We start from the raw sequence: 25,442 nt of genomic DNA, 5'->3' as shown, positions 1-25,442 counted from the left end.
ATGTTGGAGAGCCAGCCTTGGTGCTGTGCGAGCGCTGCTCAGCAGCAGCCAAACACCGGTGTGTTAGCAGCACCCTTCTGGCTACCAGTACAAGCACAGCACTGGGATGGCTGCTGTGGGGCTCAGCCAGAGCCAATACATCAGTAAGCAAACTTTCAAACTAAAGCAATACCTTTAAATATTCTGAGCTGTTCCTGTTTCACTAAAAGAGAAGCTAATTCTGAGCCTCAGATGTAACAGTGCAGCAGCAGCTTTTCGGAGGAGCCACATGATGTGCTACTGAAAGGATGTGATTTATTATATTTTTTCATTGCTATACTTAGTTATGCACATATTGTAACTGTGTAAAAATGCAGTAACAGAATGTACATAGGGCTGTTTGAATGTCTATCCATTTGCACGTACAACTGTGTCTAGAGCATATATAGGTTAGCCTTTATGTGCATAGTACTGCACAGAATGCCAAAAATGTGACCTTAGATGTCAGATTTATAACTGTTTTGCTTTGGGCCTTTCCAGTTAAACATCCAGCTGTTGTGGGAGACTGTAGTTGAGCGTTTGCAGTTTTTCCACCCCATCCTCTTGCTCATGTTCTCAGAGCTGAGGGGGTGTGCGAAGCACCAGGAGCTACTCTGCCTTCCTCCTGGCAGAGTCCCCCTTCTGCCACGTCTGTGGGAAGTGCTGGCTCTGGGGATAATTATGGGCAAGGGAATTCAGGTTTGTCAAGGTGCGTCACGGACATGGGATGTGACGTGCCCCTCCTTTCTCCAGAAGTTAGTTCCAGAGAGAATGGTAATTAACATGGAAGAGGGGAAAGTGCTACCACAGCAGTTTTCCTATTTGGAGTAGTTCAGAAAGGTTGTATTGCATCCTGAGGTGGTTTTGCCAGCTTCGTATGAGTGAAAGGAAAACATTGACATTTGGAGTGGTCTGATGTTCTTCGGCTCTATTTGTGGTCTTTATGTGCCTGCCTTAAATTTTTACTGTCTGAAGAAGAAGAAGGGAGACTACGTTTGGTTTAAATTCCAAAAGCCGTAAAAATGTCAGGTAGCTGTGCATCATAATGGTTGTGTTTGAAGAACCAGATATGAGGATTTTGTTTCTTTAGCCTGTATCAGAATCAGATGAGGAGAAGCTGCAAGACATCTAAGCGTGGTCCTGCCTGCAGACTACTTACAACTACAAATGAAACCTACCTACTAAACAGACATCTTTAGCATTTAAGGTGCTACAGGAAAGCCACACGAGCCTTTATTCTGCAGCAGAATTTGCTGCCAAGTCATCTGGTTACATAAGGACACCGCAGAGCTCAAAATTCTAGTGCTTGATATTGTTAATCTTCAACTTAGGAATCAATGTCCCAGTCCTGTATATCGATGAAGCTATTCAATACTGTCCTGACTTTTCAGTGAAATGTGAGCTGTTTTGGTGAGCGTGAACTTCCTCGTTTTTCTGTAGTCTCTCTTGGCTTTTATAAAACCTGCTCACTGTTTCCCTGCTGGTCGTTAGGCACCGCCAACCGAAATTCATATGCAGTGACCCTTAAAGAGTGCTTGAATGTTTGGCAGAACTAGGGCATGACCTTTGGAAATAATGGGGTTTTTTTACTCCATTTGAAATCGGCAGGACCTGTTGTGCCCCACACCTCTAAATATAAGATTGCTACTGTCTGTGGTTCTAAGAAATCTGCATTTGGATGTGTCTGACTGAGGGGCTGCCTGTCTTGGGCTGAGAGGGTGCAGTATCTGTCAGGGGTTTGGACACTGAGGCGCCGAGGTGTGTGACGTTTCCACAGCAGGCTGCTAGGCAGGGCTCACGGACAGGTGAGGTGAAATTGGTGCACTGAAGGAAAGGAAGCCGGCATCCCTGTTTCGTGTCCTGAGCAGTTACTGCTCGGGCCCTGCGGTGCTGCTCTGCGTGGAGCAGATCCCCGCAGAGGGTCAGCACGGGCTGAGGGGGGACCACCTGCCCAGACCGAGTCCTTAGGGGCCGGGAGGGCAGGAGGACTCTTGCAGGATGCACAGCTGCCACTGAGAGGGCTGGTTTCCAGTTCCCAGCCTTCCCTAGCTGTTGAAGAAGTGAGCGGAGAAACATGTTTCAGCTCTGTTCAGCAGCCCTGTGCCGGAGGCAGAGCAGCAGCACAGTCTCTGCTGTCAGTATCTTCTGCAGGGCCCACATGGGGACCGTTAGATTAGTGTTTATGTGCTGTACACTTCAAGGAAATTCCAGTTCATATGTTCATACTCCAAGGAAAAGACCCTTGAATAAAGCTTGACTCAGTCACTACTCCTTTTGCAAAAAAAGACATCCAGGTGCTTCCATGGCACGTTACCGTCCCTGGTGTGGTGGTGGACCACACTGCTTCCAGGGGCTGGAGGAAGACAACGGGTGGAGTTCTTGGAGAAGCTGAGGGGGTGTATGTGTGGAGTGGCTAATGGCAATTAAAATTGTGTTACACAGTGACAGTTGCAGTTGTGCTCAAAATTGTCTCTATCTGAGTGCAACCGCCTGAACCAGCAGGAACGATTAAGCTTAATAGGATGCCAGTAAGACAAGCAAAACTTGCTGCTTTCATGACAGTGTTTTTTTAGGACCTATGCTCCTTTTAAAAATGCAGCAGGATCTATACATGTGCATGAGAAGACCTCTACTTAGAAGTGACAGGTCTAGAACAATAACTACCTTGTTATTTGTGCAATATGCTTTACTACTTCTGGAAGTTAAGTCCAGTGGGATTATTCTACGGATTTGAGTTCTGATCAGTATGTTATGAAGATGAGTACTTATATATTACTTGTTTGTTTTGCAGCTTCTGGTTGCTAAATCTCCTGTTGCTCCTTTCTCCGCTTTTCTCTACACCATTGAGAAATCAGGCTTGGTTCTGCAAGGTAAGACCAGAGCATTGACTGCTTTGCCTTTTTAGTTAGTATTTTAAGCAGGCTGAATGTAGGTAACAGCAACTATTGTTGAAAATGGTGCTGTTTGTGCCTAATTAAAAACCCACACATTTAAACAGTCTGGTTAACAAAGACAGTCCTTCTGCTGCGTTCACTGTTTTGTCTTGGATTATACTACATTAGTTTTTTCATATTCCCCTGGATCTAAGAATGGGCTCTGAAATTATTAATCGAGGCTCCCTGTTTTCCTTCAAGGTAAAGTAGAATGGTTCTGGCAACATTGCTCCTGTGGGATAGGTTTCTCCGGGAGAAGCATACCCATCTATCATTAATAACCTGCTCTAATAAATGGTTCTTCTTTAGCAAATGGCTTGACAACAATAAAAATCCAGGAAATTAATATCTGTTCTCTATTTTTTGTGATAATTTTATTGCTAATTCCCCATGGTCTTAAATAATCCTCAGATTCTCTAGGAGATGAGGTAGTATACTGAAAAGCTGGATATTACTACCATGATGGCAGGGAACTAGGGTTCCTTGTGGCCATGTCCTAAATCATGTACTTTCAGACCACAGCAAAAAGGGAACTTCAGCTCTTCCTTTCTTTTCCCATTTATCCCAACAACTCTTCCTTTAATGTCCTTACTTTTTGGCAGACATTAATAGATCAATTTGGTTGAGTTACTGTCTGTTGATACACACCTGGCTCCTGATCGCTGCATCAGTTTAGCAGACTAAATAAAACTAGTTAGTGCCTGTCACTTTTTGTTCAAAAGGTACACTCTGATACGCAGCCATGGCATTAAGACGAGTGAGTATAGCTGTTTCACAGGTTCCAGTGATTGAGAATCACTGATCCCATACAGCACTATGAACGTTTTAAGGTATGTGAACAATTCTCTTCCGATTGCCCATTTCTCACCTTCAAACAGGCTGTACCAGACCAACGACATACTTACATTTACTAATGACTAAATACACTTATATCTCTAATGATACACAATGTAGGAAAAAAAATAAAAAACAAACCAAAAATGTTTTATCATACATTTTTTCTTCCATTTGATACAGCTCCATAATGATAACGTGGGGTTCCATCTGCTGTTTCCTAAGCCTTTGAACATTATACCCCGTGTATTCTTGATAGCATTTTGGGCATTTGATCTGCTTTATTTGGTAAAAGTAATTTTTAAAAGGCTACAGAAACTAGAAACTATTTTTATTAGTTTAAACAGAGATGACTTGCAAGAGTTGGTCTAGACATGTTTTAGTTCAGTATAGGGCAAAAGGCAAGCTACTTCTCTATCTTGAATGTCTTCTGAGTTGCAGAGATGTTTCTGGTCATTACAAAAAAAGGCAGACAATTTCCTGCTCTGTCCTTAGGTACTAATGTAGTGAAACTTTGGGAAAGATTTCCCATTTCAGAAGTGGGAAGCGTTTATTCAGAATCTTTATTTGTTTAGGTTCTTTTCTGTGAGCCAGGAATACAGCTTTCCAAGGAGTGAACCTACCTTTAAAGAACAAATGGGCCTGGTAACACATAATGATGATGGTGCAGGACTCTCTGATAGAAGCATAGCACTGTATTATGAGTATGACAATTGCCTTTTTCCCTGTATCCTTATGTTTCTGGGGTACACATTTAAAACATTATTCACAATTTTTCTAAAAACGGATGAGATACCAGTTTGAATTTCTCTAAGTAAATGCTGTTTCAATATCAGGCGTTCTTAGTATATTTTGGAAGGCAACTTGAAGCTCTTCCTTCTGTAAGCCTTTTCTTACTTTCTAACTACACCATTATGTTTCCCCTGGTGATGTGCCCCAGACTACTTTTAGACACTTGTAAGCACTTAACACGCAAGCCATCTTTCTGAGTTGTACAAAGTAAATATTGCATGTTCTCATCCCACACTCCAGTGATCATTATTTCTGTGGAAAGAGGAAGCAAGCAAATCACCTGGAAATGCCTGTTTTGGGTAAGATGCAGAAAGTGGCACCAGGCTGCCTCATGCAAGAGGGGCTAGAGTTTTTATGAGAGTTGTAGCTGGTGCTTCTTTCCGAAGTGAAGCTGTATGTAAGGTAAGAAGATGTCAGTAAGGCAACCGGCCATAGGTCAGACGGTGAGGGAATGTCCCTGCATTGCTGCTTGAGGGACATTATATAGCACTAACAAGTCGGATCTGTCCCACAGCCGGATTGCAAAAGCAGCTTTCCCATTCAAGCTTTGTTGTTTAATTCAGTTGGTGTCAGGAGGTGAGCACGTTCAGGGTGGCTGATGGGAACAAGTGGATGGGTGTGGGAACTGGCGAGAAGCAGCAGCTGGCTAAAGTGCCCAGGATTCTTTCTTTTTACTCAGGGGGTCCCATCCCAGGACCGTTAACCAATAGGCCATAAACAAATTGATATCGGAAAATGTGGCTGGAAACTCCTTGATTAGCAAGGGTGAATGGGGAATGAAAGACAAGTGAAAGTGTGATTTAACAGTTCCACAAGCAATTTCCATTGCCACCTCTGAGGGATTAGGATGTGTGGAATAGGTTAAAAATGAGGAGGAGCTCCCCCCCTTTTGTTCTGTGGGCCAGAGGATAATAAAACGGCAGGAGAGGCAGTGTGGCTAGTTAGGGATTTCACAGGCTGCTATTTGATGCAGTTTAAGGAGCCCTTCTGCTATTGTTGCAGTTAAAATGGGAAGCGGAACTGTTCTCCATTTGCAAAAAATCTCCAGCGTCCTCAGGAAGAGGGCTGAGAGCAAAAGGCTATTAAGATGGTAATGCTGCCCCATTTGGAGGAGTGTATCAAAATCCTCTTTGTCAATGTAAATCGCTGCTCTGTTTCCCTGGTATCTTTACATCTCATGGCCTCAGTGCAAGCACAGAAGTGTTCCGAGGAGACCCTAGTGAAGGCAGAACTGCTTCTCTTTTATTGTCAAAGGAAGGCCCAAGGGTGCCACAGAGAAAATTCTCTGCTTTTATAAACCTGAATTGTTCAGGGATGAAAATAATCCATTTATTCACTTACTCTTTTATTTCCACTTGCAGACTAGAGAAATGAAATTTGATGATTGGAAAGCAAGATTGGCCGGTCAGAGATTTAGCAAGGGAAGTCAGTCTTCAGTCTCCTCCTTTCTTTGCTTCAGCATGCTCCATGCTGTGGAGGGGGTAGAATGCAAACCCAAAAAAAGCCTCAGTTGCCTTTACATTGCAATACAATGTCATGTAATGTACTGCCATGCTGTACAGTGGGACTCTGTGATAAACCTGACTTGTGAGTACAAAATCCAGTCTGACAGCAGATCTCTGTTTTGTAGAGATCTTAAACGGAGAGGCAGAAGCATGGATCTATGCACCACAAAATCTGGGAGTTTTACTGTCTGTTTGTTTATTCTGTTTAAGGACTTGCTCTTGCTTCTCTCATTCAATATAGTAGTTAAAGTGAATTAAGTGATACTGTTAAAAAGATGAACAACAGTAAAAAAGTCCAGAACTACTTGATTAAAGGTGCAAGTCACAAGATTATTTTTCTCATTGACAGTGATATAATTTCTGGTTTGGATTGGAAATTATTAGCTGGTAATTCTGTTCCTGGTGTATCAATTAGAACAGATTCTGGGCTGTTCTTGCCTAGCAGTTTCATTGAAGCTGAATGTAGCGCATACTGGATTAGGTCAGCTGAACTAGAAGATGCCACTTAGCCATGCACACACATATGCAAAAAGAACATAGGCTAAATAACCTGATGTCAGTTTTAAGCTGTATTCTGTAGTCAACTGTCAATGTCTAGCTTTAGAAGCAGCAGCATTCTGGGGCATAAATACGAGCTAGCAACAGAGCCTAGCTAATAGCAACTGGTAGCTCAGCTGTTTGTGGAAGTAAGTTTCATTCCATCTCACCTAAGTAAATGCCAAGAGGATGGTGCTGCAAAGAAGACAGGGATCATGGTGGCTGGTTGCCAACTGGGGAGTCTGTTGGGACTTTTTGCTGAATGCTTTAACCAAGTGATTAACGTTGCTCTTCACTGAAAGAGCTCAGAAGCACTGAAAACATAAGGCAAGTAATACTAGTGAGCTAGGACTTGTTTCTGAGTAATGATTTATTTTCAATTTCATAGAGTTTAAGGATGGGTGGAATCAGCAGTTCATCCAAACCGACCTCCCATATATCATACATGTTTCCTTCAAGTACTTGATAACTTACGTTACTCTGAATCATGTCTTCTAGAAAGGCATTCACTTTTATTCGAAGGCGTCAAGAAATGTGAGTTCCTGGTTTGGCTTGACAGTGTTTTCAAGTTTTAGCTACCTTGATGCTAAATATTTGTTCTATATTTCAGATTAGAATTTGCCTGTCTTCAGCTTTTGACCTCAGTTCTTGTCATGACCTTCAGTGCTAAACAAAGCACTGTTGCTATTAAATGGTTGCCGTTTTGCATGAGTGTACTTGACATTAAGATTTATCCTGCTATGTTTTATTCTTCCTTTTGGAAGAAAGTTATAATTAGCTGCAGGTTTAACCTCAGAACTTTTGTCTCATGCTGACTGGCTCCCCTCACTACCCAAGAAAAGGGCAGTATACCTTGTGCTGCTAAAGAGAAGAGTTTGATTTTTGTGCCAGCAGAACTGGATGCTCAGTTAATTGATCAATCCACCAGTTCTCCTGCCCTCTTTTCCACTGCACCCATGTCTGTGTGCGCGCAACCACGCTTACCTTACCTGTGATGTCTTATTGAGGCAGGTAACTTCTGATAAGTAGAAACAAAAGATATGTGGCCCTCAGAAGAGAATGTCTTAAAGTTTCACTGTACTAAGAGGGAAGAGATCTAGGAAGAGCTAAATCTAGGGAAACCTTTGTACATAATATTTCATCTGTCATTAATGTAATAAAAGAGGCTTATTTGATCTCAAAATAATATAGGGCCTGGGTTTGTAGTGCAGCATGGCAAACTATCTCTGAAGTGCTATAACTAATTTATATGGCTGAAGCAAGTGAAAAGTGCCTCATTTTATTTTGTAAAGAAATGAGTAGTGAGGTAGAAAGGGAATTCTCAAAGAAAGGGCAGCATTATTTGTATTGTATTGTGTGAGTTTGAACAGTGCGAGACAATGATTTACTACATCAAAAGCTTTTATTCAATTGAAGAACTGTAACTATAAAGTGAGCTTTGTCTGGAGCAACATGGATATAATCTGTAAAATGAAGCAGGGTTGTACTTGATGTGTGAATGGATGGAAGACAGATTAATGGGAATAAAGTTGTGCATTGCTATTGAGATGGTAACAGATTTGCAGTGCCACTGGTGATTTCCAGCCCTGTTGGAGGGATAAAGATGAACTGATCATTGTTAGGATCTCTGTGGGGTGGAACCGTTTTTGCTGTATTCCCCACAGGACACTGAAAGCCTCATGCTATTTCTAACAGGTTTGTAATAATGAGAGCAAAAAAGCACGATTGGTTTGTAGGCTAGGTCTATCCTGGGAGTAAGGAATGTGAAAAAAGTAAGACTCCCATCATCCCATGCCAGAAAAGTCACAGCTGACATCAACAAAAATGTCCTTTTGTCCAACCAGTTCATGGCATTTTGAGGAATGGGTTACTAAACCTGACCCAGGAATGGTATTTGCTTGGGTGAGGGTGTACTCACTAGGTGGTTTTGTGGGAGTTGCTCTACTGCTCTGCAGCAGCGTTGGCAAAGCCTTGCTGGTGTAATCAGACTCCATGGCTGCCAAATAAAGGAGTCCAGAGAAACAAAGTACAGATGCAAAACCAAATAAAAATGGTAATGAGGAGAGATAGAGGGAGAATATTTTAATTGTGAACGAAGACTAGAGGCATCTTGGGTTTACATCCAGTAGAAACAAAATAAACTGTCATGTCAATAAAGAGAAATGCTTCTGTCTGAAAACATGATCTTTCTAGTGGTATAGTAGGCAACAGATTGGTAAAGTTTCTGGCCATGCTTTTTGCTGTGAGCTTAACTTGTGGGAGTATATTATGCTGGATAAATCCAGTTTTGCACAAAGTATTGAATTACCTGCTTATTTCTGAACGCATATGTAGAGACACTAAAGATACAGTACTGCTTTCTTGCACTGAAAGCCAAACATGTCCATGAATGCTTTGGTAGATTGCAACTGAATGCCAGCATTTATTTTTTCTTAAGTTTTACTAAATGTAATATGAAAAAAACTTAGTGCAGGCGGTGTGCCAAGTCTGTTCTCATTACATAAGTGTGAATCAAAACTTTTTTTTTTTAATCTAGTATTGTTAAAACAATGAGCTGAAGAGTAAAAGTCCGTATTTGCAAAGACATTTCCCTCTTTTTGAGGCTGGCATAGACTTCCTGGGACAAAATGGTCTCACTTCAGAGAAATCCTCTCCTTACCAGAGTCTCTGTAATGAATTCCTGATCAAAGTGGGCTGCTCCCCCGTGTTTTCAGCACAGTGCTAAAGCAAATGGCCTTTTTTCCAAAAGGCTTTTAACATAAAGAGTGAAGTTGTCTGTTGATTTGAGGTGGTATCTGTGATTTATGACAGTATATCATTCTGGGAACTAAATGTTGTCATAGAAGACCAGGACTCTGTTAGGAGTTGCATGGATTTAATGTAGGTGACATTACATTTTTCAAGTTGCAGATCTGTAGAATAAGGTCAAGTGTACCTAAAATGGACTTAATGTTCTTCAGTGAACACATTCATGAGTAGGACCAAAAAAATGTCTGTCCAGAACATGTTTTTCAGACAGAATAAAGTCTCATGCTTTTGTGTGCAGCTTATGAAAGGCAACAATTAAGTCACACTGTGATTTATCCCTTTCTCACATAGGCACAAGTAGACTTTTGCTATCCTCAAAGGTTATGTCTGTTGTGGCTTCACCACTAGCATGTTTAGTAAAGCCATCACTATTGGCATTTTATCTTGTAAGACGACAATTAACAATGAGCTTAGCCTTTGTAGCACACACAATTTAGCTATAGGACCTTTATATATTCTCCATGTTAAGATCTTGTAAAATCTCTGAGCATATAACCAGGCTGCCAAAGAGAAATGCTGGATGCTTTATTGTTCCTTGTGCTGGGTAGGTGAGAGTGGTTCAGGGATCCAACAGTTAGCTACAGTCTAAACCTGGAAGTCTCCAGAATGCAATCCTATGTAGATAGGCACATTTGAATAGCACTTCATCTAAACTAGAAAACTTTGCCTAGGGCTGGCGTGGGGGGTGGGGCGTGGGAGCATAATAGCAGAGGATTAACGCTTTGCAAATAGGGTTCTCACTGCTTTGGCCCCAGTGCTGTTTTTCTTTGAAACTTTCTGTATGATTCCAGAATTAACACACCTAGAACAACCTCAGGTATCTCTGCATCTGATGTGTAGACTTGCCCTGTCTTTAAAGCGGGACTAACCACAAACATAAATGATCTTATCATATAAGTTTGAATCTGTCTTGATAAGATGTAACAGGAATATGTAGCACTTTCATAGAAACAGACACACACGTGATAAACCCTCCCAACAAACAGGTTTTTACTTCAAAAGGTTTTCCTCGTTACAGTCATTCCCTAAATTTAATAACATTGGGTTGTTACTGTAAAGTATTTTCTGTAATGTTCATTTGAACTTTTAACATAGCGTTAATGATTGTTGTAGCACTTCTCATTCTGTGTGTTCTAATGAAACCAGAATCTGGTTCTTTGACATTCAGTTCTGTGAAGACCCCTGAAAAATTTGTGACATTGAATTTCAGGGCCGAATTGAGTTAACCAAGGGCTACAGAGATGAGAGAGGCAACAACTTTAGCCAACGGTTTGTTAGAGCATGGTGTATCAACCCCAGCTGTTCCTTGGTTTGCCACCTGAATAATCCTAGAGCGTCTGCCTTAGGGCTCAACTGAGGGAAGGCAGTGCACGCATGACTGCATGGGTGAAGAGGAAGCATAGGCAGATGATGCTACAATTAACAGTTCAACAAGAGATGTCGTTGTTGGAAAGATTTTACTTTATTGTCCACTGATTCTCATTTTCATTTAAACTTCTTAGCTTTTCCATTACAGAAACAATCTTCCATATAGTCCAATGCCCTGTGAAGGTGCGCTCTCCAAAAGCAGAAGGAGAGATGTGAAGAGTGATATTTCTAGAAAATGTTGTGGGACTATTAAGAGTACTATCAAGCAGTTTGCAGTGGAGTGATTTCTCAGAGTGCTGTGTGCTGTTGTGGAGACCTCAGCGTGAAGATGTTTTGAGTGAGTTTAGGGATGAGACTTTTTTGCTTAGTAGCATATAGAAGACATCACATTCTTCCTTCAGGCTGCATGTGTTTGATGAAGGACTTCAGTCTTGAGGTATGTTGGGTGGGAGCTGCACATTACACCTTTTACTTTCTTGATGCTGTTTTTGTGCTGCAAGTGAATTACCCAGGACAAGGTACTGGGCAGCCAGGCACATCCATTGCAGCTGCAAGTCTGTAGGCTGTATCCTGTCTGCCATGGCCGTTTGCTGAAGTTCACAGAGGAGCAGAACATCCTGTTTGCTTAGTTTTCTTTTGTCTGCCTTGTACCAGCACAGGGAGAGTATTCCTATATATCTTTTCTTTTCTGCTCTGAAACTGGATCACAGTACTCACGATTGTGTTCAATAGCTGGAAATGCTGAGGATATCCGATTGCTGAGGTCTCTTATTTTAAACACCACATGCCAGGAAAAGTATGTGGGATCCCACCAGCTTAGCACTGGAGGGTGCAGGAATCATCAACAGGAAAACCAAACAAAACATGAAGTGAAATTCATTTGAAAAGGGAAGGGACTCATATACCACCCATCAGCAGTGTTTAAACTCTTCGTATCCACACAATAGGCCTTTTATTTTCCTTCAGTTCTTCTCAATATGCAAACTATCCTAAATTGATTTTTAGAGCTGCAGCTGTCACTAAAGTCAGTGGGAACTTACTACCTTTGAAAATCAAGCCAATGTATTCTAATGTGGTAGCAAAAGCTAAAACCGCTAAATTAGGGTGGTTAAAGCATAACTCTGATACTTCTGTAATGTGATCCCAGCCACCTTCATCTCTGATACAGAGGCAAGGCCTCATGCTGCGCACGCCAGAGCTCAAAGGTATGTTGTTTCTTCTTTGCCTTTCAGCCCTCTTTCCCCTACAACTTTGTGGTCTGGCTTCATCGCTGCAGGCCTTCCAGCTGAATAATACTGACTAGGACTCTATTAACAGAGCTAACTTTGTATTCATCCGGAATACTTTCTTTTCCTTGAGAAACAGATTTCCTCCCTCTTTTTCTCTCGAATGTGCATTAAGCTGCACTGGGGAATGAGTGGTCACACAGCTGACACGTAGCCTTCACCTACTGTAACGGCAGCCGGGGGAGCAGCCACCTGAGGCACTGTTTATTTTCATTTGGAAGATTTGTCATGCCCTAGGAAAGGTTCTTAAGCAGTGGCCAGAAGTCAGAGCAAGGCCCGATTTCTCCGGTGTAGGATGAACTAAATTCCACTGTCACATCTGAACACAAGGGGAGAAAGTCATCCCTCCAGCTAGTCTCAGCTCCCTGGGCTTAGGAAGGACACGTTACTGCCGCACCCCTCAAGGGCACAGGAAACGTCAGCACACAAACTGAATCTGCAAACTTAGGTCCTGTTCTGGCGGAGGGGGTAAATGGGAGTTTAAAAGGGAGCTGGCCCACCTGAGGGCTGGTGGTTGACAGCGTGGCACTGATTGAGGCCAGCTTGCCTCACAGTTCAAGAGTGTGTCTTTTGTGGACAGACCTTTCCAGAAAAAGAGCCTTGGCTCAGGATGAAGCTGTCTGCCCCCATTTGCTCCCCTTCCCAGTCACCACTGGAACAACTGCGTCCACTGACACCTATTTTCAGTATAGCTTCTTGACTATGCCTGGGTTGATGATCCAGAGAGGACTGTGCAATTGTCATCATATTTGTTCACCTGTCCTTCCTCTACTGTGAAAAGTGAGTGATAATTTAGTAACTTGTCCAAGAAGAGTCAAAGTCTGCAGGAATGCACAAGTGATAAGTCTGTGGTAAATTGGGTTTGCCACCTGTCAGTTATGGATCAGAGGGTATGGATTTTGCTGAATGACTAAAGGCCTTTTTGTCTATAAAGTAGGAGAATGTGACAGGGAGGGGTCTGCTGCTGCTGTCGATTTCAGGAAGTGTGATCATATGTCTAGATGTTTTCAAATAAAACCTGTTCCAAGCCTAAACTATGTTCCTCATGTGCACTTCCTTCAGTAGTTGCCACGGATTGAGTTGGTTTGGCTTTCTTTGGTTTTGGTTTTCTTCCCCCACCCCCCAATGCTCAGAATCAGTAGCTTAACTGGTTCAGAGAAAACTAGTTGAAATGGCTGCCTGTTACTGCTTGCTTCATAGACTGGCAGTTTTCTCAGTTTATTGGTTGTGTCATTTTTATTTTTTTTTTTAGTACCATATATTGTTAGTAAAATAAGGAGACCTGAAAACAGAGGAAGTAGAGGTAATGTTGATCTTGAAATACCAGCAATTGAAAGGACTATTCATGGTTTCCTTCAAAACAAAACCAAGTGGTAAGATAATGCTAACCAGGGCTGGGTGCCCAGGAGCATCATAATGAAGCATCCACTGTTATTGTTCAACTCAGTGTTTGTTCTTCATGTGAACAAAAGGAAGGAAGAACTCTGCTATCAGGCTAGAGAGGAAGGAGTCTTTGTTGCCCTTGGCTGCCCTAACTTTAAATGTGAGGAAGCACGGGGCACTGCAGCATAACCTTTCTGCGGTATCAGACAGGAAAAATTGATAGTTCAGAAGGTTAAGAGTGGACACACTGTTTATCAAAGACTAGGCTTCCCTTGCATGACAGCCCCAATTCAGATATGTCAGTGCTAGTATTTGTTTAGGTCATGTGAGGTTTTAAACCCCTAGTTTTAAACCCTGGTTTCTCTGCTTTGCTGCTCCTCTGCCATTTGATTCCTTCTCTGTATTGTGGCTCATCATCAGGAACAGTAAGGGATGCCGTTTCCTTATTGAGTGTGACAGGCACCGGGTGTCCTGAGTGTAAAGTTCAGTCATGTCGCTGAAGCATCAGGAATGTATGTGCTGGAGACTGAGTCAGGCTTACTGTAGTTTTCTGCTCCCGCTCCACCCATTGAGTTGTCTGCTGAAGTGGCAGAATCCGTGCTGTCCCCCTCCCCATCCTTCATGTCATGAGGCTGACACACTGTCAGATTAATGACAAAGTTTACCATGCTCAGAGCCATTGTTTCGGATTTTCAGATGACTCAGACAATGACTGTGTCATCAGCTAAGCTCAGGTTATGGTTTAAATATATTCCTTGCAATCATGTGAGTTTGCCTAGCCTGCCTGTGCATTAGTCTTATTCTGCCTTTGTCTAGTCCATGTACCGTCTCTATGTATTAAGAGATACTGGTGAAACAGATTTACACCACATTAGAGGTAATGCTGTGTTGCTGGGGTGTTTGAAAACAGTGGGTGCATATTTTGGTTCTGATAAATAAAGTTCATTCCTTGTATATGATGCTTTGAAATTTCTGGACACAAAATGAAAGCCCACAAATACTTACGAGCTTTGTCTTCACATTCAATTGATTTCTTGTTAATTCACAGGTTACCGTAGTGTGTGATGTATGAAATGACACTTTCACACATTTATGGCAGGGTCATTTCCATAATTTCAAAATCTAATTGCGCTCACAACGCTATCCTATTGGTTAGCTCAGATAAGAGATTTGCTTTCACCAGTAAGACACGAGTTTCAGAAGACTGCTAGCATTTTTTTTGTAATACAGTGGCTTCATAGATTATGTCTTGTGAAAACTCTACCGACATTACTGTAGACAGAACAAGAACTTCAGTTAGAGAAAATGGCTTTGTTACGTTTAATGCAAGTATTCTAAGGGCATGTTGATTTGGCAGAATGAAAGCATTTGGTATGAATACAAAGAGAATGGAGAGGATCCTGTGAAACTATTGAGAGGGTCAGGTGTAAGGAATACTCTTCAAGCAGTCATAGTAGGTAAACTATATACACAACCAGTGAAGGCAGGAGAACTAGGGCCAAGCTCAAATTAGATATGCTTCTTGTGGTTCTGGAAGTGATCACCTTGTGTGTAAAACCATGCTGGATACAGGAGGAAATAAAACAAATACTCCATATTATGTTATTGGTATTGTGGCTCTGTAAAACCACCAAGTTCAACACAGAAAATGGAAGGAAAACTCTGAACGTCTTGATTAAGAAATAGAATGAAGTCAGACCACCCACCAAAGTAGCCTTCTGGAAACAGATTGATCTTTACTTCACACAGTAGATGTGAAAGCACAGTAAAATGCTGAAAACCCAGATGAAGCAGTGGGGGAATGACTTAGATTTTTACGTTGCTAGCATCTTGAACTGTCGTGGCTCTTTGCAGAAAAAAATCCAAGATTACATCTTAATCTAGACACAGCGAGTATACCTAGCCTACAAATACAAATGTTTTGGGTTTGTTTTGTTTTCCTAATTGCTAACCCTAGAAATCAATTTGTTTCCTGAAAGCTAAAAGAACTTCTTTCCTTCTCACATATCATCATGACCAGTTTTAATGTAATAAATTGTGTTTTCTGTGCCAGCTAAAACAGTTGTCTTCAGTTATGCCAGTCATGGAGGTTTATGTATGCAGTTACAGTTTTTGTACATGGCTGTGAAAACAAAACTGAAGAAGCACAGAAGAAATAGAATTTACTTAGATTTTTGGTGGCCCATTTGCTGAACCGAACTAGCAAGGCTGAGTGAGTAACTAAGATTCATTAGTGCAATTGAAGACAATAGATGAGCTTCTGAGTACTGTCAGGGAACAATTATCTTGAGTAAAAGTAGGTGCTGGTTTGATGCGTCTGTAATTAGAGCTGCCTAGCACTGTGGAAGGGGTTTGCTTTCCCTCCCAGGGCTAGAGGGCTTGGCAAAACCTCCTTTGGGATGAAACTTCAGAGCATTTCTCTGAAAGGCTTCTTGGGGAAATGACAACCCTATGACTTTTTTTATAGAAACTGTTTCTATGACTGTCTGTCTGTCTATCATTGTTTCAACTTGCAAAGGATGTAAAAGACCATGTGGCAGATTGTTGACGCGGAAGGCTCGGACACAACTTATACGACCAATGTGATCAAGTTAGTGCCACTTTATTAAAAGACTTACAGCAATTTATACTCTCGGCAAAAGATACACATGCAACGTAGGCTTTGCTATGCAAAAGGTGACAGGTTAAAACTACTTGTTCACACGCTTCCACCTCCCCTATGATTGGTCCCAGTGTGGTGCCCACACGCTGCTCCCCTCTTGTGCAGGCATCCTGTTTTTTCTCATCTTTCTGTCCAATTTTCTTACCTCTCTGTGAATACAGTTTCTTTATCTCCCTTGGCCTTGCATATGTCCTTCATAACACCTGCAGCTTGTTAGAGCTGCGGCCTACTCAGCCTGCTATTACAACCAAGTTATTTGGTCTGGATTGCTCATAATATGCCCGTTTTCTTCCAGCCACTCCACAGCAGATATCAGAGAACTGGGAGTCTGGTATCAAAGCCATGCCTAATGGAATTCCTTCTCGTTGGTGGAGTATCTCTGACAGACAAGCAGAGGTTTTACTTGAGAGTGAGGGTCCCACTATAATAGATATGAGGAATGGCGTTGGATATGACCATGGTCTAACCTGAAAGAAGGGAGGGAGAGTTGTGCAGAGCACAGCTGTGTGTTGCACTGCAACAGCACATGTCTTGTGGGCCATTAGTGGAATGGGGGTAGACTAAGCCCTTGCAGCATTCCTTTACCCACTGCCTTACCTTTCCACCTGCTTGGAAGGGGAAAGCTATTTCAGTACCAGTTTAGAATATAAATCAAAAGGCATCTCTTTGATATAATGAAATTGGGTGTGTTTTATTCCTTTTTACTGGATAGAGGCTTACTGGAGCTTGCAGGGAGCTAGCTAGCTACCCTGGATACAGGGGGAGTGATGCAGTCTTCGTGTGGCTGCTCTAAAGGGGTTTCTAATCAAGGGACTGGACTTAGTAACAGAATAGTTTGCTGTGGAAGGTTATCTGAAACCTGTGTGCAGACAGGTAGAAGACTTTTCTAAAAGAATCGTAGTAAAAAGATTAAACCTCTTACCAGGATGCAACTTTTTGAAGTGAATTGATCTGACAAAAGAAACAAGAATAAATGAGGCAGTGTTCCTGCAAAACAGTGTTTCTTGAAGAAGCAAAATGGCTTTGTTTCCACAAGCCAGCAAGAGGGATATTGGTTGCTACGAGCATGAGTCTAATGGCATCAGATTGACCAGCCTGGTTGTTTACTCGTAGGAGAAGGTTCACTGAACATTTCAAGCACTCCAGGAAGAAAGAGGAGACTGAGGACTTCACTACGCTTTATTAACATTCCTTTTCCAACACAAATAACACTGAAGAAGACAACAGATAAATTCTGATTTCACTTTATTATTAGTTGTTGAGATTCACATTTATTACAAGAAATGGGAAACAGATTACACCAGCAAACACATCTGGCCTTAGACTGGTCTTCAAGTCATACAAAAAGAAGCACGAAATATGGCGTTGTTTACAGCCAGGCCTTACAATCCCACACAGCTGCAGGGGTGAGAGGCAGCAGAATAAACTCTCAAGACAAGCTGACAACAGCTCTACTGCTGGGGTGCCCCTTTTGCAGACGAGACAACAACAGATGAAGAAATCTTGAGAATGACCCAGAGCAGTGCTCATTAGTGAATGAAGCGCAGGCAGGAAATGGGACAAGATTCCTTTTGTCATAGTTTTTCACCCAGCTGTCCGCCCGTCTCACAGCCACCCACATGCAATCAAATATAGTCATAGTCAAAGTCCAGAAAAGTTATACAAATAAAACCTCCAGGGATTGCATACAGACCTCTTCCAAGTTACTTTTACCCCATTAGCAAGGAATGAAAAATTGCTGGGTTTAATCCAGGCACTTTTGTCATTGCAACTGAGACTTATTACAAGGGGTTGTATTCAGGTAAAGCTGATAGGATCATGTAATTTCTGTTACTCATGTCTGTCTGTCCGTCTGTTTCTCTGCATATCTGCAGTTTATCATTGATTACTAACACTTTTACTACGTCTGTTGTATTTCTTTTTTAATCGCAAAAGCCATGATTTTTACTTTATGAAGGTATCTACTCTCTTTGTGTAAAACAGTTGTGTGTGATTCCCAAAACAACAGCATTAGCAAGCAGAGAAAAACATTTCTGGACTTCTGAAATGGAGTCTCTGAGGAATCAAATGCTATTTTGAGATTTAAAAGTTATCATAATGACATCAAGACTCCATGTTCTTGAGAACTATTGTTTTTGAGTACAGCTCACTTAAAATTTTGCTCATAGGTTATTAAAAACTTTTTTTTTCCTTGTAGATTGAAAGCAGTTTTTAATTGATATTTTAAAGCTGGAGTTAAAGAGCAGAAGTCTGTCACAGACAACTTTGTAACTCTCCTTCCAAGTGGCTGCCATCCTACTGCTCTCCACCAGGACTGTGACTGCAGGGTGCTGTGAGTAGTTACACTGTACTTGCTTGCTGCTCATGGTCCCTTCATCTTTGGCTTTGCTCCTCAGCGGCCAGTTTTAAACAGAGCAGTTGTGTATGAACTGTTCATGAGATTCCTTTAAAGAAAAACTTCTAGTGCATCAGCACTAAGGTTGAACATCAAGAAAAATGAGCATCACATTTGCAGTTTATTGCAATTATTTAAATAATCATGGATTCACGCAATCCACAGTCTTGAACCATCCAGTGTCCTGTGGCTGTGTGTAGAGTTCCAGAGTAACATAAAGCAGCCAGAGAATTCAGGCTGGTGTAAAAAAAAACCCAAAAAGCCCAGCCCCTGCCCACCCAAAATTAAAACAATATAAGATTGGCATTCCCAATTTTCAGATCCTTACAGTATCATATGATAACATTCTCTAAGTGTTTAAATATGTTATTTTTAAAAATCAGCACACAATTAATAAAGGAAACTGATGCTGGAAGATCTGGGGCTGAAAGCACATAACATTAGGGTGAGGTACAGAAACCACACTGCACTAAGTGAACAAGAATAAACCTAGGTAGTTCAGAAAGTTGAAGAGATTGCCTTTTCTGAGATAGAAGAGGATTATGACATGCAGTTCTCCTTCCTTCTGTGTGACTGGAGGAGAAGAAACAAATATGTCTACACGGAGTGTTTTAATACCAGTAAGACAAAAGCGTTTTGACCATAATCAGATTAGTACTAGTGTATAGCAGTACTGACAGCCTTGTTGACATCCCTCTAAAACTGCGGTCATTAAGAAACAGCACTACAGGGAAGTGATTTTCTTATGTCATCCTTTACCGTGGTAAGAAGACTGTTGTGTTAAAGCCTCTGAGCTGTTGTATCATACCAAAAATAATTCTTCTATTTACCTTTTGTAGCAGACTAGTTTGCCCTTTCTTTTTGTACTTGTTATAGCTAATCTAGAATAGGTATTGTGGACAAAAGGAGAAATAATTTTGCATTACACTGGCATGGGCTTTGTTTCTTCCTTCACTTGCCCCGAGGAACCTAGAACGAGTTCTTTAGAGGACAACATACCCATACACCTTCTTTATCACTTGTTCTCCCAAGTTACCTCAGCACTGATCTGAGGCAACTCTCTCTAGGTTCAGAAGCCCTTTTTAGAGATCCCACTTGAATCAGTCCACGTGGATATCGCAGCATTCTTTCATACTCAAAAGTATCTACCAGGAGCTAGTCTGAGACCAACTTATTCTACCTTAGCTACCAGAGAGACATGAGATACAAAGAGGTTATAGTTGCTAATCAAAGTGATTTTAACTGGGAGGGGGTGCTGCAGACTATCAGAACAGTCTTTGAGACATCTGGTTTGCCACTTTTGGAGTCTCATTAATATCTCTTCTGTGTTGTTACGATGGTAATGGTAGCTATCAGACATTACTGCATCTCCTCTTACCAGCATGTCTGGGTGCAGTATCACTAGAGCTTTTACTTGTGTTTTTTTCCCCCCACAATTCTCATTTCTCATCTTTATTTGAATCACAGGCTTGTTCAGCAGGTCAGCTAATGGAGAGCAGATTTTCTACTCATTCTGGTTCTTTTTTTCCCCTTTCCCCTCTATTTATATAACACACAATTTGTAATCTTTTTAAAACCAAAGAAGAGAGGAGTCTTGAGTTCATCTAGATTAAAATCAGCTGCAGCCTATTAATGGACTCAGCCCAAGACTGAGACTTTAGGAAACAAAAACACTGGACTAAATTAGACTGAACTGGCCTCTGTCTCCTGGTGAGGGGATTCATATAGCGAAAGGAAAGGGGAAAAAGGGGGATAAAGGGAGAGGATCTCCATGTGGTTTTGATTCATTTTGATTCTCTTCCTGAAGCTAATTTACCTAACACAAAGGCTCTGTAGTGGGCAGCGAGCTTTTTAGTAGTTTGGCTTTCACTGATAAACAACTCAATTCCTGTTCTGAAGGTCTGAGATAGCTCAGACCTGCATGTAATCAGCTGAGGTTTAATGTGAGTATTTTGGTACAGGGTATTTCAATTACATATTAGAGTTCTTTCATCATCTGTCAGAGTACATCCTAAAGACTCTCAGATAATTGATCTAACTTCTCCATTCACTCTGTCCCCAGAAACAGACAGTGAATTGTCTCATTGAGGAATCAGATCAGCAGACACATGGGCATGTTGAGCCAAAGTACTTCCACGCTCTCAGAAAGGAGCTTCTTCTGTGCATAGGAGCCTTTGCCACCAAAGTAGCAAGATACTGTTTTCTCCTGAAGGGAAAATACTCCAATGTTCTATTCATCCCCTTTGCCATTAAATCTTTTTTATTGGGTTCTTAGCCTCATTGGTGTGTGTAGGCCTCTAGCAACATGCAAGAAATTATGTCTTTGCCCTAAAAAAGCAAGACAGTGGGTGGAGAAATGAAGCAAACAGTAAATCATGAGCTGGAAATTATTTAAGTGATAGTGTTAGGCATAGATAGTCTTTGGTTACCGTTCTCATGTACTTAGTGAAGATAACCTGTAATCTAAGCAAAACTAAAAGGCAAATGGGGAGGTTAATAGAGGGACTGAGATGGAGGAGGGAGTGGAACTGGGCCTTGAAAGGAAGGGTTGACTGAGACAATATCTGTGGGTGTATGGTTTCCCAGTGCTTCAATCCCATGTGCAAATTTTTGTTACAGTAAAGGGAGTATATACAGAGCACGTCTCCATCACAGACTGGCTAATGAGCCACAACAATCAGCATCAGTTGTTCACTGCTCTTTTAAATGTGCCTTAGGAGTGAGTAATATCAAAGGAAATATGGTTTAAAGATTGAGGTCTGGAGATATCTGGCTTCAGCTGCTAATTCTTACCAGTTTTGGGTAGTAGTGGACAAAAAAATTTCTCCATGTCCTGTTTTCCATCTTCGTTTCTAATTTATAGAGATACTGAAATGTTCAGCATTATATGTAGGATGTTCCATTTGTACAGTGTTAAAGGCCATATATATATACACACAGAAATCAGGTATTGCACATTTATCCAGAAAGCCTTATGTATCTTTATCTGGGCATATTTTTCCAAAATGAATTTTGCATTTTTATGGCTTTTCCACTTTATGAGTCAATTCAAGCAAAGGTTCAAATACACAATTAATCCCTTATATTTTGCTTGACAGGTCATCTGGAGACTAGGTTGAGCAGGACATGGTTTTTCCATGGGATTCTCGTTTAGTCCTTCCTTCTCCTGAACACATGCTGTACCTCCCACTCAGCACCCAGTCCACCTCCTGTGTGCTGCAGTGCTCTGAAAACAGGCCAGACGTGATGCAGAGCTTTTTCGAATTAGATCATTTTTTAAGGATAAGTCAAGTTTGGTTTGATGCACTGATGCTGTAAGAAAGACTGAATATCAGGGTGAAGGACTGGAAATCTTCTTAGCATTTCCTGCCCATATTTCTTCTTGACAAAACTTAGGGTATGATGCAGCTGAAATAAAGTGACCCAAAGGCTTTTGGATACTATTGTGTGTCTCACTTTCTTCTAGGCCTTCCTCAAATGCTGCTGTAAGTCAATTGGTCTGCTGTCCTTTTCAGTTACTTTGTTTTGGGTTTTTTTGTTTTTATTCTGTCAGTCAGTCTAATGCTCAGACAGATCACTTCCTCCCCTCTCCCCAACACATGATAGAAAATGATGACTCCAACACAGGTGGTTAAAACTTTATTCAGAAATAACCGGAAGTAATTAGCCATCTAGGACTTGGCCAAGGATAAGGTGTGGTTTAAAGGATGAAACTAAAGTCGTTTTCACCTGCTTCATGGGTTTCAGAGATTTATTTTATGGCTGGAAGTAACCTGTCAGTATTCTGAGAGAGTAAACTCATTTTGCGTGGCTTTTGATGGCTTGTTTTTGGTATTCTTTACCTCCCCCCAAAATAGACAGTTTTACTGTTCCACATGCTTTGAGTGACAGCTAGCAAAATACCAAATAATTAATTGCAGTAGTTTGATGTAGTTAAAATGATGTACTTAATATTGTCTTACAGTAAGCCTCACATGTTAGGGTCTGCTTCATATATCGACAAAGATACCATATTCATCCCCAACACTTTCAGGAGCAGAGCTGCACTATTCAGTGCTCTAATCTCCGTGTTTGGGGCATCTGTTCCCATGATTCCCTTTGTCTTCTGAGGTCCAGACCCTGTTCAGCCTGTGGATTTTTTTGCAGTCTTTTGTTTTTAGCAATTACTAAACAAAGAGGTATTTAACTGTAGCCTTATATAGCTTGAAAGGAAATGTAGTGCTAGATCTACCAGTTTCAATAGGTTTTAACCCAAGTTGTAACAAAAAGCCACAGTCTTTTTCTTCCATTGATTCAAACCAGAAGAAACCAGATAAAAAAACTCTGGGGAGAAGGATGGTTTTTGGACAGTCATTTCAAGGCGTCAAGCTATGATGTGGAAGTTATTTTCGAGAAACCTGTTTGAGTGTGTTTGCAAGCTTGGGCAACTTACTATATTGCTTACTCTCAGTTCACAATGTAAAACGTCGTCTTCACAATGATAAAGGTAGAAATATGCTTTTGAAAAGGAGAGAAAAGATTTGAAAGCAAAATATTCAGTTACAATTTAAAAAGTTATCTTGATACTGTACCCTGACCCTGTCCAATCTGGTCCTTCCCTGTCATAGAAAATGGTACAGTGGTAAGGTCTTGATCCTGGGAATTCCCAGGAGTGTGACACAGCAGAGATGATGTGTTAACTCTTGAGTACCGGTACCAGACTGAGCTGTAGTTACCCATGCACTATTAAGGCTCTGCAAGACCTGCTCATGTTTTACCTGTTGAGAGGGAAAAGCCCTCAATTTTTCAGTTTTCAACTATATGCAGTTCTCTGCAGAGAGGAAGGAAATGGAGAGAGAGACATCCTGCTTTCACATTCTTCTCGTGGTCCAGTAGCTGGCTGCACAAGAGTATGTGCAACCACACATGCCTAGGCACCCAGAGCTTAGTGCTCTTGTGCACACATGCATTTACGTGACTCGGAGTAAGCTCGACTCCTCTGGTCCGGTGGCTGTTAAGAGAACAGGAAGCAGGGCCTGTTGGGAGGATTTATTTTAAGAAGCTGTCGTACAATTTTCGTTCTTTTCTGCTGCAGTGTTTGTTGTCAGCATATGGCTGCTCTCTGGAGGATGCTCTGAGTGAGCTGTATGGCCATCATTGTTTCTCATTTGCCTTGCTGTGCTCCAAATTTAGTGTGGTTTCAGAGTGCTGTCATCTGTCAGGTCAAGCTCATTTGGTGCTGCTTCTCGGATGGTGTCCAGCAGTAATTCACCCTGGCTGCTGTTAAACCTGTTCAGCTTTCTTTAAAACTATTCCTGCTAGTGTAACAGTCTATCAGTATTTTACCATGAAATATATATCCTTCAGGGAGCTCCTGCCTGTACAGTGCTCTGGGGAAACTGTACAGTGTTCTGGAGAAACTATGGGCAGAAGCTGCTGTATAAGGTGTACATTTCCTCACAGTCTGAAACTAGGTTTAAGATGAAAAGGCAGAATGATACAGAAAAGCATACTGTAATATGATAGATTTTTTACAGAAATACCATTAGGAGGCTCTTTACAGTCGTTGCAATACTTTACCCGTGATGCTTTGTAATACTTTCTGAAATGGCATGGCTTTATTATTTAGAGCGCTCCAAGCAGTAGAATTGTTTTTAGCCTAGGAGTTTTGCTGCTGGTCTCTCTAGCAGCTGTTGGGGAACAGGCCATGAGTCCTTCCTTATTACCACTGCCTGGTGGGTGAACAATGCGTTTGGAGTTATTTCAGTTTGCTTTTTTGCCTGTTGGTGAACATTGCAATAGAGCATGAAGCAAAATGGTGGAGGAAGAATGAAGTTATTTGCTTCAGTCATCAGCAGTTTTAAAGGAAACTAAGATGGCTCAGTCTGGTGCGTTTTCCAGGAGCTGGATGTATTGTGCATTGCTCTCAAGATTTTCATGCTGGGCAGCACTTAACTTTGTGAATCTTTTGTACCCATAGGCTTCCAAGCAATATAGGCTTCCTAGCGTGGGTCAAATTCACTTACACTCTGTCTTCTTGCTTGGAGCACTTTCCACAAGTCTCCTAATAGTATCAGGTTACCTGTTTATCTTCCTTAATTACTAGTTCTAAAAAATCTGTCTTACACTGTTCTGAGAGAAAACAGGCTAGTCAATAAAGGCAAAAATTGAAGAACAGCTGGCTGCGTTAGTAGAGCTCTGAAAATCCAGTCATGCTGGTTTTCTGAGTGTACTTAGAATTTTGCTTTGATGCTGTGAGTCCTGTGCAGCAAAGGGTGAATACAAAAGTGGAATGTTGGTACTAGTCCAAAACTTCAGATGTTTATCATTCATTATCTGAATTTCACATACCTGCAAAACTGGGCTTGAGGTTCCACAAGAGAAGTTTTCTTTTGAGGTTTTTGCTTTGATTTGGGTTGGATCTATCCAGAAAATGTCATGGCATATTATTTGAGTTTTTGCAATTTTTTCTCCATCAGGAAGTAAAGTTCCTGAAGTTCTGAGCCAGCGGAAGAGGGTGAAATAAGATAAAAGATGCCTCATGTAGACAATTTCACACATGTTCAGAGGTTTAGTCTTCAGATTTTTGCAAGGTTTTGTATAAAAGTTTGGTCTGTCTCTGATATCCAAAGTGATTCATCTGCTTCTCACTATCTCCAAGATGCCCTATCAGCATACAGAGACAGAAAACATACTGTCCTGATCAAACCCTTTCCATGTAAGTGACAACTAGCAGATATATGGAAATGTCCTTTCCTGGTTTTCTTGATAGTCCACTTTTATTCCCGCTGCCTAGCAAAAAAGTGTGGCTGAGAAGGAGGCAAGCTTGCCTTTCAGAAGAAGTTTCTTTCCTGGTATCAAGCACCATAGTTGGGAAGATTATTTTCTCCTTCCTGCTAAGTCCCCTGGCACTTCTGGGTTTTCCTCAAATATTGCTTGGCA

The 25,442-nt window shown here is 41.4% G+C and overlaps 1 protein-coding gene across 8 annotated transcripts in view; it reads left to right on the top strand.

The window, feature by feature from the left end:
• RAD51B (RAD51 paralog B) overlaps positions 1 to 25,442 on the top strand; it is a 405,510-nt gene that overhangs the window by 263,124 nt on the left and 116,944 nt on the right. For all 8 annotated transcript variants that reach the window (XR_005828893.1, XM_040600854.1, XM_040600852.1 and 5 more), the window contains one exon: positions 2,810 to 2,888. Coding sequence is in view for 7 of the 8 variants with exons in the window: in XM_040600854.1 (XP_040456788.1) it covers positions 2,810 to 2,888 (79 nt within the window). In the remaining variant the exon portion in view is untranslated. The remainder of the gene's footprint in view (positions 1 to 2,809; positions 2,889 to 25,442) is intronic.

This window comes from Falco naumanni, chromosome 7, assembly GCF_017639655.2.
Source record: "Falco naumanni isolate bFalNau1 chromosome 7, bFalNau1.pat, whole genome shotgun sequence".
Taxonomy (NCBI): Eukaryota; Metazoa; Chordata; class Aves; order Falconiformes; family Falconidae; genus Falco; species Falco naumanni.
The sequence above is the reverse complement of the archived record's forward strand: the minus strand, read 5'-3'. Positions and strand labels throughout refer to the sequence as shown.